Source organism: Convolutriloba macropyga, chromosome 4 (assembly GCF_964194025.1).
Source record: "Convolutriloba macropyga chromosome 4, txConMacr16.3, whole genome shotgun sequence".
NCBI lineage: Eukaryota > Metazoa > Xenacoelomorpha > Acoela > Convolutidae > Convolutriloba > Convolutriloba macropyga.
Window position 1 is genome coordinate 67,283,042 of NC_134471.1, and position 17,769 is coordinate 67,300,810.

General features: G+C 34.0%; 2 protein-coding genes across 3 annotated transcripts in view; one reads left to right on the top strand and one right to left on the bottom strand.

Annotated features, from left to right (window-relative positions):
• LOC142337846 (uncharacterized) overlaps positions 1 to 17,769 on the bottom strand; it is a 64,694-nt gene that overhangs the window by 1,130 nt on the left and 45,795 nt on the right. The window contains exon 3 of one of the 2 annotated variants that reach the window (XM_075387397.1): positions 16,127 to 16,390. The exons of the other annotated variant lie outside the window; for it this stretch is intronic. Coding sequence (XP_075243512.1) covers positions 16,142 to 16,390 — 249 coding nt within the window. The 3' untranslated portion in view covers positions 16,127 to 16,141. Of the gene's footprint in view, positions 1 to 16,126; positions 16,391 to 17,769 lie in introns of those variants that run through there. 2 annotated transcript variants of the gene reach the window in all.
• LOC142337845 (centrin-3-like) overlaps positions 7,740 to 17,769 on the top strand; it is a 447,449-nt gene continuing 437,419 nt past the window's right edge. Inside the window, exon 1 of the mRNA XM_075387396.1 lies at positions 7,740 to 7,744. The gene's annotated coding sequence lies outside the window, so the exon portion shown is untranslated. The remainder of the gene's footprint in view (positions 7,745 to 17,769) is intronic.

Sequence of the window (17,769 nt, forward strand, 5' to 3'; positions counted from 1 at the left end):
TATTCTTTTACAGTATTACAGGCAACCATATGAAATAAGCGATTATTTGTTTCTCTAGCGATAGCAATGTCGTTTTTTCTAATTAAAGTATTTTTTCGCTTTTGGGTATCTATTGTAATCGTATGCGATGAATAACTTGTTATGATACACTCTGGTATCATGTTCTATTGTGGAGCTAATGTTTCGCTTGAAACTTTTGCTTTTCGAGCTCTAGTCTACGTGCTACCTGTTTCCTATTTTTCATCAGTGTTGTTGTACAATCTCCAATGGAGAAATGTAACTCCAACGGAGTTACTCTGGTTACTCGGTTAGGATTTGGGCGTATGTTTTTTGTTACTTTAGCTAATCTGTTACTTAGAGTTTTTTGCTCCAAATGGGATCTATTTCTAATACTGCTAATTGTTGTTTGATCGTTTGGAAGGGCGTTCAACCATGCCTGTTGCCGTATGATCAGCAGCTGGAGCTAGAATTAAGTTGAAATTTTTGTTTTTACAAAAAAACAAAAATTCTTTAGCTTTAAATCTTCAGCTTGATCAAAACGAATTGACTTTTTGATACGATGTGTTTTGCAGTATTTCTCTAGATAATCTATTGCTGTATTGGTGTCGCAGTTATGCAATGTTTGCGTGCATGAAAAACTTGACAGCCAATCTACTGTAAATTTTATTTAATTATTCTGAGTGTTATTTTTGAAAGTAATTGGCCCTACAAAATCCATTGGGATTTCTTGGTTAGGGTCAACTAAATTAGGAAGTGTGCCGAGTTGTCATTCAGAAAGTAAAGACTTTAAAATTCTACCTTTGCCCATACAGTGCCTGCACAATTTTGCTTTTACCACAATCTCAGGATGAATTTGGGGCCACCATAACGATTTGGCAAAAGCTCGCCTAGGATGTTTGTGATGAAAAGAATCTAGGACCAATTGTTTCTATTTGTTCGGAATATCTAACTTATGGTAGTCAATTAAACAGTTAGTAGGGGTCACCGAGAGATTGCAGCGAATACAATAGTATAAAGGTTTATAATCTTTAGGGCTTCCCAGTTTACTTGGCTTAAATTTTTTGTGGGAAGCCTCTGCAATGAATTCCTCATTGAATACTTTATCGAGGTTTTCTGAGGTACAGTGGGTTGGGGATTTCATGGAAAGCTTTAAAAACCTCGACATGTTTATCAGGATCGATGACGTCTAATCATTGGCCTTTGTTGAAGGTGTACTCTGTTTGAGTACTTGAAATTACAAGATTTTTGCTTGGAGGTCTTGAGTGATCCATTTGGATATTCTTTTTTCTAGTGTTAGCTCAATATCTTTTTCTAATTGGGATGTTATAAGTTTCCCCTGCTGATGTTTTAGTGGTAGTAATTGCAACTAGTTTATTTTTATAACTGAAAGGAATAAATTTTGATTCTTTAGTTACTTGCGAATTAGAAATGAGCGCCTGAGTTTTGTGTGTTAAGGCCAAAAGCTGTGTTTAGTGATTTGTGCGCTTGTGTTGGATTAAGGACGTCATCAATTTTGACTTCTTTCATGTCTTTCCTGTAATTGTTTGCTCGATTTGGAGCTAATTCAATTCTGAGCAGAGCAAATATTTTCCAGTCCGTTGTTTTATTTTGCAATTCTGTCTTCATCTGACGTATCAGGAGCGTTCCCTTAGGAGTGGCGGCTTAAATAGCACTTTTTTCCTGGTACATGTTCAACTGTAAAATGAAAGTAGAGAAGTCGATCTTTCCAGCGGTTTAATCTGCTTTGATATGTTTTATTTCCAATGTTTTTTTTTTAGATTGAAAAGTAATGCTTGATGATCCTATTGGAATATAAATTGAGGACCACACAGGTATTATTTGAAATCTTTAAATAACAATACAACTGCTCAAAATTCTAGCTTATTTTTGCTATTACGTGATTCTAGATTGTTGAGAAATCTGCTTGTAAAATCTGCTGGCTCCCAAGCGTTATAAGCCTTTTGTTCGAGGCATACACTTAATCGTTTTTTGCTGGAGTTGCAATTGAATCTAGTTTGTTCATCTGTAATAAAAAATGTTTGTATCAAAGTGTTTTAATGTTGCGAATTTAAGTTTTCTTTTGTTGAAAGTATTTCTATGGTCTTTGTTCTTATCCAGTTTGTTTTGCGTTTTTAAATTTGCATTTGATAAGACGGGTCTTAATGGTTCTGATAACTCTTCCTTATTGGAATAGAACTCAATGAGATGCTGTTTACATCAAAAAACAGATCAAAGTTGCTATTAAAATTTTGGGGGCGTCGCATTTTATAAAAGTATAACATTTTTGTTACGTTGCTTTTACGCCTTGTGGAGTAACCGTAAATCCTAACCATGTTATTTGGTCCTGAACGATTTCGCATTTTTTTAGATTTAGCACTGGAATTTGTTCATTTAGTTGAAGATGTATTTTTTCTAGTTCGATTTCTTGTTCTTGTAGATTTCTTTTTTTGACAATTAGACGGTCGCCGAAAAAGGCAATTTTTTGTCATAATAATTTTTAACGTTTCATCTAATGTTTTCTGAAACGTTACCGGCATTTCTGTTTAACCGTAGAAGCCATTGATGAAACAGAATGTGCCCGTTGCACAACCACCTAGTATATTAAAGTTGCCCTGTTTATGGGATATTTTCATCCAGTGGAACTTAGCTATATGAGATCTACTTTTGAGAAGAATTTTTTTACTGGCAGATTTTTCCATTCGGAGATGTTAACTGCTACTGAGTCTATTAAGTGGTCAAAGCTTTGCTTTTGATATTTTTCTTCGTGGATTGCATCGTTTGGCTTCTCAGAGTCAAGTGCTGTATTTAAACTTTCAATCTTTTTTTGTATTGATGAAAGACCGTGGGGAGCCTGTGTCGCCTGAACATTGGGGTTTGATAGATTTTTTAGTCGCCTCAACCCAGAATTCCGTTTGCTTTCTTTTTTATGCTGCCATTGGTCTTGGGTTGGAAGAGTGATGGACGAATTCAATTTATAATGGGTCAACCTTCTTGAAAATTTTTTCTATACAACGAGGTTTTCGCGTCTATGCCTTCTTCAGAAGGGTCTTTTTTTGTGGATTGCATCGTTGGCTTCTCAGAGTCTAGTGCTGTATTTAAACCTTTGTCTTTTTTCGCTGTGATTTTGACTGGGCTAATGAATATATCGTCGGGGTAACCCTTGTGTTGTGAAGGCGGGTGATGTTAGTCATAACGTCGCATTTTGCTATGTGGTTATTTGAACGTCCCAAACATGAGCATAAATGTGAGTATTTTTGAAAGACCCATTTTTTATGTTTTTCTCAGTTTTGATATTAGATATTTTGTAAAAAATTTTACCCTGTGGTTCATGAGCTTGGAGGGTGATTCCCAAATTTGCCAGCGAATCACGCTCTATAGTGTTGTTAGTTTTTTATCCAATATCAGTTTTTTGCTTTGTTCTGCCGACCATGATTTTGATTTTTTTGTCCAGATGAAGTACTCCCTTTATTGTAACGTTGTTATTGTTGAAGCCTCCGTATTTTGTGCTTTCTATGCAGGGCGTTTGTTATGCATTTGGAATTGTTTTCTCTATTTCAAATTATTTTTTCGTATTGATGAAAGACCGTGGAGAGCCTGTGTCGCCTTCTTCAGAAGGGTCTTTTTTTGTGGATTGCATCGTTGGCTTCTCAGTGTCTAGTGCTGTATTTAAACCTTTGTCTTTTTTCGCTGTGATTTTGACTGGGCTAATGAATATATCATCGGGGCATCCCTTGTGATGTGAAGGGGAGTGATGTTGGATTTTGCTATGTTGTTTTTTGAACGTCCCAAACGTGAGCAAAAATGTGAGTATTTTTCAAAAACCCATTCTCTATGTTTTCCTCCGTTTGGATATTAGATATTTTACGAACAATCTTACCCTATGGTTTATGAGTTTTGAGGGTGATTTCCAAATTTGCAGCAAATCACGCTACATAATGTTGTCAGTTTTTTATCCACTATCACTTTTTTGCTTTGTTGTGTTAACTATGATTTCAATTTTTTTGTCCAGATTAGGCACTCCCATGGTTGTAATTTGGTTATTGTTGAATCATCCTTATTTTTTGCTTTCTATGTGGGGCCTTTTTGTATGCATTTGGGATTGTTTTCTCTGTTTCAATCACTTTGTCTGTATTGATGAAGGACCGTGGAGAGCCTGTGTCGGCTAAACATTGGGGTTTGATAGACTTTTTTGTTGCGTCAAACCAAAATTCCGTTTGTTTTCTTTTTTATGCTGTCAGTATCCTGCGGTTGGAAGATTGATCGACGAATTAAGTTTATATTGGGCAAATCTTCTTGAATTTTTTTTCTATACAACGAGGCTTCCGCGTCTATGCTTTCTTCATGGGGGTTCTTTTAGTGGATTGCATCGTTTGGGTTCTCAGAGTCTAGTGCTGTACTTACACTTTTGTCTTTTCTCACTGTAATTTAGACTGGTCTAATGAATATATATATATCATCGGGCTTCCCTTTTATTGTGAAGGGGGTTGATGTTGGTCATAAAGTTGCATTTTACTATGTGGTTTTTTGAACGTCCCAAACGTGAGCATAAATCTGGTTATTTTTGAAACACCCATTTTTTATGTTTTTCGCCATTTGGATATTAGATACATTATAAACAATCTTACCCGGTGATTTATGAGCTTTGAGGGTGATTCCTAACTTTGCCAGCGAATCGCATTCCATAATGTTGTTAGTTTTTTATCCACTATCAGTTTTTTGCTTTGTTCTGCCGACTATGATTTCAATTTTTTTGTCCAGATGAAGTACTCCTTTTATTGTAATGTGGTTATTGTTGAAGCCTCCGTATTTTTTGCTTTCTATGCAGGGCCTTTGTTATGCATTTGGGATTGTTTTCTCTGTTTCAATCACTTTGTCTGTATTGATGAAGGACCGTGGAGAGCCTGTGTCGGCTAAAAATTGGAGTTTCATAGACTTTTTTGTCGTTTCAACTCAGAATACCGTTTGTTTTTTATACTGCCATTAGTCTTCGGTTGGAAGACTAATGGACGAATTAAGTTTGTATTGGACCAATCTTCTTGAAACTCTTTTCTATACACCGTGGCTTCCGCGTCCATGCTTTCTTCAGAGAAGTCCTCCTATAGTGTTTCATTTTGGTTGTGTCTGAATGTACCCCCTTGATTTTGGGTAGTTGTTTTTTCTGCGCAGAATTATTATGTTGTCTATTGGAGTTCTTCTCTCAGACATTTTTTAAATGCAGGATGAGGGATAATGTCTAACTTTTTGCATAAATTGCATTTGGTGTTTTTTTGCACGCAAATCTAGAGATGAGCCAAGCTTTACGGATTTCCGCACTTTCGGCATGGTACTGATAAATGAGAGCTGTTTGGTTGTTTTTACTACTCTTTCAGTATCAAAATTTTTCGTACTTTGGCTTTTTTCAGTATAAGCATTTTTATTAATCTAATTTTTGTATTATATATTTTCAGCGTTTTTATTCTCATATTATTAGTGTCTTCATTTTTCTATTCTCTACTATTAATATTTATTAAACGAATGATGATCACCCCCGGTGTTTGTTTTGAGTTAACGTTGGAAAGAAGTACACAAAACTTTTCCTGAGATAGCTTTGCATTGATATGCGTTCAGAGTTACGTTATAGGATATTTATTGATTCAATTTTTCTATACACACATAAATCTTTTTTTTAAAAAAAAATTGTTGCCCCTTATCTCAACTCCCGCTGGTCGGAAACACTGGCCGTTTTAAGCAATCGTATATAGGTTTCCACATCACAATCAGGTAAAAATCAATTAATTTCTGATATTTGGGGCATGACAAGAATGCCTATCATGATAAGTCGGATCTGTTGATAAAAAGACAATTTGCGTGATAATTAAATTGTTATTGTCAGTACACTTTATGATTGTCATAAATTCATTGTTGATTTTGCTGTATTAGGGTAAAAAAACAAAATTTAAAACAAAAATTTTAGATCGGATCGTTGTCGCAAAAAATAGGTTCAAAAAGCAATAGGTCCAAAAAGAGGACGTTTTTGTGGTTTTTATTTCTCGGTGATTTTCAAAATATCGGAATCCTCTATCGGGAAACTTTAAGTTCGCCAGGAAACGTATATATGATCCAAAACAAACATACCAATTTTTACAAAAGTTTCCAGTTTTGACATTTTATCTATAACGAGTTCAATTGTAAAATTTATAAAACCCCTTTTTACTCATGGAACAGTGAAATGGTGGTCCTGTTTGCTTTTTTTCCATATTTTACATAACATTTTCTCTTCGGAGTTGGTTTCTCGAAATACTAAACAAAGAAGAAAATTTTAAAAGTTTGATACTTTTACCCTTGAAGATTATCTCAAGATAGTAAAGCAACTTTAATTTATCCTAATATGGCTCTGTTGTCATAATAAAACAATGATTACTTCAGTTCTAATAATCGTAATTAATTATAATTGTTACCAAAACGTACACACGATTCCGCGTGTCTTTACTCGTAGTACCATCGCCAGCAAAAAAAATGAAATGTTATCATAGATATGATAACATACTGTAAAAAGTTAAAATTGGTTTTAAGGGAAATGATTATATGGTGCCATAATGCGGATCTTCTTCGTTTGTGCCTCCCATCTTCCCAAAATTTCTGTGCGTGCATAAAATTTAGTGCACCCTCAGTTCGCACAAGCTATATTTTTATATAAGACTTTAATATGTAGGGACACTGCATGTACTCTGTAACTGTGGGGTGCAAAACGTGGAGGGGGGGGCATACGGAAAACATCCCATAAAGCTGGTTAAAACCCTATCATTTTTTTGTTTCTTGTTTGCTATTTTTTCGTTTTTGTTTTAAATCACGAAGTTGTATTGTGAAATTTAATTTGGTTATGACTATAACACTAACGGACCGTTATAAATTTTCCATGTATTGGTCAAAATGGTTAGTTATTCAAAAGGGATTAATCGTGAAAAATCTTCTCGGTCATTTTCGTCGATGGTCACCTAACAAAATCGGCTTGATGTTATCTTTTTATAAAAAGAAAACAAAATTTGGATATCGAAAAGTCTCGAACTCAGGGGTATAGTACAAGTAGAACCAGCAGAATATGCGTTTCGTGTTCTCACATGTCACTTTGAGACAAAATCATAATTTGCTTCATTGGTGCTGTTTTTTGTTCAAATTTTGAAAATATACTCCCTAAAGCTTGAATAAATTTTTTGCAAGATATACCATTCACCGTTTACAAATCCAAGTTTTAAATTTAAGTTTATCGGTAACCGTTTTTATGCTATTCGAGAATAACTCTGGGAACTTTGGTATGCAAAACATTGTGAAACCGTACCCTCAGATACAAAAAAGATAGAAATGTTTTTTTCTCTGAAACATTTGGTTTTGCTGATTAAGGTGACATCACTGAAGGTTTAGATATTCTTCAATGAGTCGCTGAGCTCTCGTTAAATTTTAAGCACCCGGGTTAACGATCATACAACTTTCTTTGATTTCGTACTAGGTCATATATGATTCTTAGTAATCATACTAGGTCATATATGATTTGTATGAATTCTTGGTAGTCATACAAGGACCATATATGATTTCCTAGAAATCATACAGGGATCATACAAAAAAATTCAAAGACCAAAAACTGTATAATTTTCATTTTCCATTGAAGTTGAAAAAATTTCTTGGATATCATGAAAGGTCATAAATGACACATAATACATTGACTGGTGCCACAAATTCCCGTATAATGTAGTCAGAGGACTTATTAAATTATTATATTGCATCTGCAATCCACATCTGATTCTTTGTGTGCTCTTAAAGAATAACTTTGTGGTTTAAACGCATTCCGAAAAAGAATTTGACGTGATATGCAATTTTTTTCTTGGTTAATTTTTTTTTATAAATGAGCATTTATATGTATAAACTGGCTTCAGAGTATGTTAAAAATTGTGTTATCTGTTTGGACTTACTCTTTTATTTTGTGCCCAACTTGCAATTGATATTGTACGTTAGGATCTTTTGGGTGATCACAATGTGATGCCGGGGTACCATATAGGTGATGCCCTACCGAATAAGAACAAAAAAACAAAGATGGTTAAATATTTTCAAAACAATAGATGTGTGATTCTTGGTATTCGTACTAGGATCATATATGATTTTTTGGTAATCATACAAGGATCATATATGATTTCTTTGGTTTCATACAAGAATCGTACTTAGTAATCAAGTATGGACAGTATGAAATCATATATGATCCTTGTATGAAATCAAAGAAACTTCAACCCGGGCAGAAGTGATCATTGTTAAAACTTTAATGTCTCAAGAAAATCGAGATGATGTGATCTGAGTTTGATGCTCCCTTGTTTCAGCCCATTGAGAAAATAATTATAAATATCAAGCCACCGGATCTTTAAACATTACTTTTTTTAAAAAAAAGACCGAGATTTTTTATTCAAGATTTAAGAATAAAAAAGTCTGGAAAGAACCTTTGAATCCAATCAGTAACGTATTCTGGAAACGATGTTCAACAAGACATAAGTTAACAGGAGTCGTCTAAAGCAGTACTATCGCCAGAAACGCTAGACAAAAACTGATAGAGTTTTGCTGGGCAATTCTGGTGAACTATGTGAACTAATCTGATTTTGCGTTGGCCTTAAAAAAATCATCCATTGAATACATTTTTCTATAACTTAATCTTTATAACAAGACCATGCACGCCTTAATGGGGCCAACTGAACTTCTCCGCAATCAAATTAATCTTTGCTCAAGCATTAAGCATTAGAATAGCTCAGCAAAGTTTGACGTAGTTGGTGGCTCGAACCACCTGTGCTACTCATGGGATTGCACTTTTCACTTGAAAAAATGTTTCTTGCAATGCTTGCGTATGTTCCTTCATCCTTTTAATGTCCTATAAAAGGAAATAATTTTACATTTGGTCAAACATACTTACCAATAACCTTTTTATCTCAGCCGATCATGCAATGCTGCAGCAGGCATCATCAAGACCACTTATGATGAAGTATCCACGGGACGATAAATTACCGGCTATTCATTCAAATTCGTCGGAGATATGCTCTGCTTTTGCGTTAGTTGACCATCTACTTCAACATTCTAAAGTGAGCTTAACTCAGCTGAACTCTGTTAAAATGTTGTGGACTCAGTTCGTTTCAAAAAATCTATCAGCATCGACAGTGAGCTGTTTTTCATTAAAATTTTTTCTACTGAAGCACATGGGTACATTAACTATTCAAAAAATTTTCTCGCTTAACGGTATTGTTAAGGAATTCGGTAACCCTACTTTTAAACGCACTGCCAGAAGGGTTTTTGAATTTCGCATACAGGTGCGGCCATACACTTAATGGGTGCAATTCTTGCCCCTACTTCAGTTTTTCATTGAGCTCATTGGACCTGACTTCATTTTAGTTCCTGAAAATGTCTCAGAGCGGAAGAACTTATAAGTGTTATCTCCAAAAATTGAGGCTCATATCTGACAATTTTTTCAGAGAAGAGCCTCCTGGAAGCTATACGGTTTCCTAATTTGGACAAATCCAATTTCTATAAACAAAACCTCCCAATAATTTCTTCAGGCGGCAATCAGCTTTTGAATTTTTACCGTTCAAAATCTAAGTTTTTTAGCACCAGTCTAGCGGTAACAAGTGTACTACCAACTCAATTTGCCCATACACTTTTAAAACTAAGTTTGGTTGAATTGCGTATTTAATGTCCTGCACATTTATTCTCAATCTGACAGCAAGGTTGGCACGCATACCTTCGGTACCAATTGACACTCGAATTGTTTTAAGTTGCTTCATCTTCAAAAACTTTCCCGGGTTGAGCTTTCCCGGTAATCCTAGAAGGATCATATATGAGGTCATACAAATCATAACGTATTTCCTAGTACGATCCTTGTATGGAACCTAAGAAATCATATATGATCCTTGCATGAAATCAAGGAAATCATACAAATCATATATGACCTTGTATGATTACCGGGGATCATATATGACCTTGTATGAAATACAGGAAAGTTGTATGATGGGCAACCCGGGTTGTTTGATCTCTGCTTGAAGACCTTTAAAGCTGTTATCAAGCTCGTCGAGCAACTTTGGGACGCTTCAAAAATTCGCAGAGTTACGCACGTTACAAAATTCAATTCTATAATCTTAACCAGTTCTATGAGTTTCTTGGCCCAATTGATTGTTTTCAGTTGTTTGCTTAGGAATTCGAAATAGTCTTCCATGAATAGCTTTGCTAATGAAGCTTTTTGCGACGCGTCTTGTTACTCAGGTCTTTTTGTATTCAGCTGTTTTTTTGTAAACTTAAAAAAATAATTAAAATAAACTCTAATGAAACTGGCCAGTTTTTCGAACCAATTTTTGGTTTTGTGTTTGACCTAGTTATATACCCGTAGTGGGTTGCTGGAAATGGAAACCATTTGATGCAGAAAGTATTGGGCATTATTATAGGGTCCATGCCAACAATTGATCATGATTATCTTTCTATATATTCTCGCATTAGCTTAAAATTCCGCGAAATCGTCCAACAAACGCACTCATATTTCGATTCTGTGAGACGTAGCAAAAAATTGAGACGACGTAATAAATCGCGATTGATATCAAAATGTGAGAGATGCAGATAAAAAATGGCTGTGACAAGATGCACAAACAAGAAGTTGACATGTCTCGAAATTGTGAGCTTATGTAAAATTTAGAGCCAAATTAGGCGCAACAGACAGTGGAAGAATGCGCAATTATGATTAAACATATCCACATATCCAATCACTGCAAAATTACATTACTATGATTAGACAAAGCCTTAATACATGCCCAAAAACTTTTGTCTCATTATATTTTTTGCTTTTCATATCACAATTATCACAAGAGCTACGGAAACAAGTAACTGAGAAAATTTCTTTTGAAATTCCCGCTGATAACTTATGAAACATTAAACAAAGAAGCAAAACAGATTTTTAGCCCGTTTCAGTTTCGTATATAGCGTCAGAGATTCGATTGAAACCAACTGACACTTAACAAATGATCACAATATGTCACGACTGATTTGTCGCCCTAACCCGGTTTGAGGTTCCAGATTCATGTCCAGACAACAGCTTGTCTTGGGTAGGGACGTTTTTATAAATAGTCTGGAAGAATTTTTGTTGTCTAGAAACTATCTGATAATAACTTTAGGAGGTCTGGACCTTGGGTTGCTAGGTCTGATCATGAGTCTGGAATTGGTCTGAGAAATCTAGCCATAGTTCATCAACTTGTCTTCGAATAAGCCTGATAAGTCTGATCATGAGTCCGGAGAGTTTCTCGATATTAGTCTGGATATTCTGGCTTTAGGTCTATCAGTAAGTCTCATCACGAGTCTGGGGGTTCTAAATATTAGTCTAGAAATTTTCTGGAGATGAGCCACGGAGATGTGTTCATAAGTTTCAGTTGTCTGGAATTGAATGTGGGAAGTCTGCGAATAGGGGAATAACGATCAGTGTTTTTTTGGTGTTGCTATAAAATTTTGGATTTGTGAAATTTTAGCCATTTTTCTCACAGCCCATCACCTGATTAGGGGTTAAATGAAAGAATCAATCATTGGCTTAAAAGATCACACAAAAAATTCTCTTTCTAGGGGGTAAAAGATCAAACAAAAAATTCTCAATGTATCACACAAAAAATTTTCTTTTTAATTAAAAAACAGGGGAGCACACCGAGTTGAAGGCCAGAGCCTTCGAATCGAGATGATCCCCTATTTTTTTTCTTTGATTTTTTTCTTTTAAATTCAAAGCCACTCCATTCCTCTGAAAACACCTCCTATTCCACTTTTTAATGTTGTAAAATCTTTGGTTTTGTGAAGAAGTTCGGCGGATTTTACTTTTTAACGAAGTCAATCACCTGATTCCCTTTTTTCGCCCACCTAGAAGAAACAATTTGATCCTATGCCCATGCTTGTTTCCGACAATTAACACCTAATCAGGTAATGGACTTCGTTAAAAAATAAAATCCGCCGAACTTCTTCACAAAACCAAAGATTTTACAACACTAAAAAGTGGAATAGGAGGTGTTTTCAGAGGAATGGAGTGGCTTTGAATTTAAAAGAAAAAAAAATCATTTTTTCTTTTAAATTCACAGCCACTCCATTCCTCTGAAAACACCTCCTATTCCACTTTTTAGTGTTGTAAAATCTTTGGTTTTGTGAAGAAGTTCGGCGGATTTTACTTTTTAACGAAGTCCATCACCTGATTAGGGGTTAATTGTCGGAAACAAGCATGGGCATATGATCAAATTGTTTGTTCTAGGTGGTTGAAAAAAGGGGACCAACCCGAGCTGAGGTTCATTGCTTTTAAGTCGAGATGATCCCCTATTTTTTTCCAAATGATTTTTTTTGCTCAAATTTAAAAGTATTGGCCTCTTAATTAATTTCAAAACACCTCCTATTTGGCAGGATAGTCAACAGTTTCGCCCATGAACAACTTGCAGAAGATTGTTATTAATATGATGAAATTAAGTGTTTTTGGTGTTACAAAGATTTTGCATTTGTTAAATTTGTTCTTTATAGAAATGTCTCACTAGAAATTTGGAGACATAACATATGTATAATTTTTTCAATCACGAGTTTCGTTTCTGGAAATGCATGTGAAAGTAAGATTCCTAATTGGAATTTCAGGAAATGCCAGGCTTGACAAGTTTCTTGCCAGCAAATGTCGAAATGCAAGAATATCGAGGCCTGGGGTTGAAAATTGTCACTGATCTGGATGAAAGTGGCCGTCGCAATCAAGAGGAAACTAAGAAGCAAATTATGATCTCTAACAAAATCCAAAGTTCCATATTCTTGAAAATCAAAGCAACAACGTCTTCTTTTTAGAAGTACAAAATTCTTGGGTTATAGTTTACTGTAGTCCAGAATGCCGACCTAAATCTCACTAAAAATATTGTGTCTCTTTTAAGTTCCCTTCTTGGTGAACGCGAGATTCAAACGCGAGAAATTGTCTGCTTTTTATAAACAAAAACATTGACTAAAAACGCTTTTAAAAGGCTTTTAAAACGCATGATGAAAGTTTAGTGGTAGTTTTTTTAGTTGGAGCTTCAAAGTACCCTCTAAATACCTTTTCTTTGAAAAAAAATGTACAAATTTTTCTACTTTCGTCTGCAACTCAGTGAATAAACTAGGTAAAAAATGATTTTTTAATTCATCTATTTAGGTTAAAATATTTATTATGCTTGTTGAACATTGATGTGGACCCAGTTCTTTAACATTCTCTGCGTCTGGATATGATCATGGGAAATTGGTAACATAATCAAATTTTTATGATTCAAATTCGAGCTTACCAACAAATTCTTAAGTTTGAAGCCAACCAAACAGACAATTTCTTACATTCATAGATACGGACGATGGCGTCGGTTAAAAAAAAGAACATAACGACAATTTTTTTCACCTTATAAAATTTCTGGACTAGGAAAAGCTAAAACCAAATAATTCCATTAAAGAGTTTTATAACTTTATAACGAATTTCTATCCGAAAGGTGTTATCAAAAACAGTTTATTGAGTGTCTCTGAGAATATTTATGTGATTGCTTCAAACAGTTTCAACTGATGTCATAATAAAAGTGAGAACCCTAACACTGTATGCAATTTGGTTTTAATTTGATTCTCAATAATTTTTTACATCGTATTTACCTATCAAGCTGTAATCTTGCGGTAGTTAATATGACTTAAATGTTGCTCTGACGGTGTTTTCTTTTTTCCAACTGAACAAGAATTGATCTCTTGGTTTTTTTATGTCAGCAGTGAAAGCAATAAATTTGATGTAAAATGCGAAAATAATTTTGAGGCCTTTGCGTTCTGCCTTTTATATACTTATCTCAGGTTATGACTTCATATCTACTTATACTACTTATCTCCCAATATTAATATTACTAAAATCTTTTTTCCGCTCAGAAATTCAGCAAATAATTTGTATAAAATTATAAAAATTTGTTTGGACGCCTTTTTCAAAATAAAGTAAACGTTATAACGTACTTTTGCATTTCATCTCTTATCTGATTCCTTTAGAACAGCAGAAAATATGTAAAATCCGGAAAAAAGGAGATGTTCTTTACTATAATATCTATTTTTCACAGAATACTTTGGTCTAAGGTTTAAGATCCTTCATATTCGTACTGAAAAATGACTTTAATATCTGATAAAACAGCCAGTCCGCCACAGTTGTCTTGTTACACAATTTGCAGATCTTGCTCACACATTCTCTTATCGGATCGCACAAGATAAAAAAGCATCACCTCATTACACCATGAAATTCGTTCCTACAGACAAAAAATCAATAAAATATGGTCTTTATCTTTAGCAGATCTATTTTAAACCTATAAGGTCAGTTGAAGGGTTTTTATAACGTAAACTTTCAAAAGAAGAAATTTGTCGTGCGAATTATATCAGCCAAACAATTTTTTGGCTAACTTTTATTTGGAAGTTTTTTTATACGAGGCAAAAATATATATGAGTTAAAATTTAGTTTTCAGGTGTCAAGTTTGGTAGGAGAAAAACTTTATTAAATGATCTAATAAGATTGAATTGTGTATTTTTGTCTGATAACATTTCACAGCAAAAAATTTTTAATCTAAGATCTTTCAAGTAGTAGCTTAATGACGCCAAATTGGATTTAATTTCGTGAAATGACAAACTTTTTATAATAAATACAATATCCGATTACTTTTGTCGTTTGTGTTGGTCTACTACTGTTATGATACGGAACTTTACATAGAATCATGCTTGTTTTAACTCTCAGAACAAGGTATTGAAAAGCATTTTCTTAAGAGTTTATAGGAAAAATTTTGTTAGTGAACTCGAGAAAAAGATTCCTTTAAAAACATAATCGTTTTCTTCCATTATTGGTGTCCTTTAGAATATTCAATTCGTTTATTCAAATATTCTAATAATTAAAATTTATTTTATGTGATCAGGTTCAGTGTGGAATCTTTAATTCGCAAAAACGATAAAATTTTCCTAATCAAAAATTTCAAATTACATCATATTATTAAATATTCTTACAAAAAGACATAAAAATAAGATCATGGCGGATGCGTTCATTTTTGGTTTTTGACTTTTGATTTCATTCAGAAAATTTTAACGGTGCAGATCTTTTTCATGTATTCGTCAATTTTAAGGCTTGGTTGATTGTATCTTATCTCATGATACTACTTTAGGTGAGATCTGAATAGAATAAAATGTTCACGTAAGACCTGACAGGACATGCTGCCCAAAAAAAGGAAAGCAGTGGGAACAAATTCGAAATTGCGGGAGTGTAAAAATATTTGGAAAAATTTTTTTAAAGATTAGAAGAAATTTATCCTTCGATAAAAAATTTTTGCAATTGGTTCTGAAGCAGAAACTGGAACTGACCTTTTTAAAACTGCAAATCATTTAAATTTTTGCCTTAGTTCCTTAAGCTGTTCCGCGGCTTTCATTTTTTATGGTCAGTAAAACACGTGATAAGGTTTTAATCTTAAAAACATTTCGTCAACTTTTAAAAAATGCCACTCAAACACAATTTTGTCATAGTTATTACAAAAAATCTGCCTGATCAGCACTTTAATGACAAATACTCAGCTTAACAGAACCGTGTTCATCGCCATCCGGTGATCTTTGTGATAATCCAACTTGAAAACAGCAAATATCGTGCAAGTTGATATAATACTTAATATAAAACCAGACAATTTTAAGATTATATGCGCTGGTGATGGCTTGTACCGGCTCTTGTCTTTAAGGAAACTACACAATACCATGCCAAAACCAAGATAAAAATTCGGCTGCTAGAAGCTGCAGTTGATCTTCAGTTACCCATTTCCCAACATGAATAGAAAAATTTCTCTCGATTGAATTCAACATATCTTGCAAACATGTTGGCACTTGTGTGAATCTACCTGCTGGATAGCTTCTAAGGTAGTCTCAAGTTTTTCAGTTCATCGATCACGAGCAGTTAGCTAAGTTAGAAAAAGTCAATCAAAGTTTGCATTAGTACCTGACACAAATATGATTTGCCGCGCTGTGCTCAGCTGTACTGCAAAGAAAGAGATGAAGAAAAAATATCGCGGTCTTATATTATGGAATCTTGAAGGTTAAAAAAGTTGCAATTATTTTTTTGCTAAGTTCAACGTGTATGAAATAGTGCGGCAAATATTTAAAAAAAAAATGTTAAGTTTTCAATTCTACATAATAGCTGTATTTGTTCCCAATCAGGCATGCAATAAAAGAGATAGCGCGATACGTAGTTTTCAATCACAACCGTTGCATAGAAGAGGGTGCCAATGATGTCTGTAAGTGTCTGAATGAAGATTAGTCCAAACTCAAACGCTCGCAGCTCTCTTACATTAGCAAAACAAAGCAGACAGTAAATGTTAGCAATCAGAATGCAGAAACAGACAAGTATCTGTAAGCAAAAGAAGTCATAAAAGTACCATGCTTTATTCGCGTCCTCCTATTATAGCCCCCTCCCACGCTTAGTAAAAAAATAATCTATAGCCACCAATAATTGTACCAGAATTTCGTGGTGGCTAAAATCGGAAAGACGCTTTATTCATTTTTGCCGCATCTGAAATTGGCAATGTTTTCAATTTTTAACTGAACAAGGCGGCTCGGTAATGTGCGATCGCACATAAGGTTCCGACCCCGCTCATCCACAATTTTGGCATAATTGTCGACCAAATGAGGAACAGATAGAAAAACCCAAAAAATTCAAGTATTTTTCAAAAAAACTGGTATATGAACGAAAAGATAGCCTCCCAAGCAAATAACTCAGTGGAGTAAAAAATGATGCATTAGAATTAGAATGATGAGATATGACCATATTAAGAAAGCGAGCGAGGACGAACGGCAAAATCAAACAACAACAACAAACATTAACTACATCAAAAAATTTATGTCTGTTTTAAAAAACAAAACTTAATAACAAAGTTAACATACCGTCAGATAAAACTGAAAATAAACAAAATAACCTGTAAATCAACAGAAAAAAATGGTAATTCACAAGTTCATAATAAAACTTGGTAACAATTAGACAAAAATGTACAGAAACTTTAAAGTTAGAAAATTCGCTGAATTTAAAAAAAAACAATTAATCTCAAAGTAATGAAAACCAATAGGAATCAAATAAAATATCCCATAGTTTTACAATTACCAATGTTTCTATAGAAGGGAATTAAGAACTCTTGGTTTTCAATTTTTTAAGCAGTTACAAAAAGAACAACAAATAGACAACAAACTAAAAATCAATTAAAACTTGCCAGAAAATGCTTTGGAAGTCGTAAAGCCATACTTTGGTCCCCAAAATATGTTCGATTGCACCTTCTTTGAACACCGATACCATTTTATCTGGCCGCTCATTAATTTAAATAGCAACAATTAGATAAAAAAGAAAAAAAATGCAAAATTATGTAATACTTGTTTTCATTCGAAAAAAATTTGTTTCCAAAGACATGAAAGCCATTAATTACAAAATAAAAAAAGTTGAATAGGTTCGGTTATTCTTCCAAAGGAAGCCCTGGAGACCTGCAATTAACCAGAACGCGTTTTACGTCTACTAAAAGAACTTCAAATATGACAAAAATCAAAAATTAATTTACTTTTTCTTGTGAAAAACGCGTGTCGAAGCCAGTAAAATCATAAGGAATTCTTTTTGAAAACATTAGATTTTGTGACACCAATTCTTTTTGACCTTTCCCTTGACAAAAATAGTGTCATCTTTAACCTTTAATTAACGAGACGAGGTAACAAACAGACAATAAAAGGAACAAAATTGCGAAGTTGAAA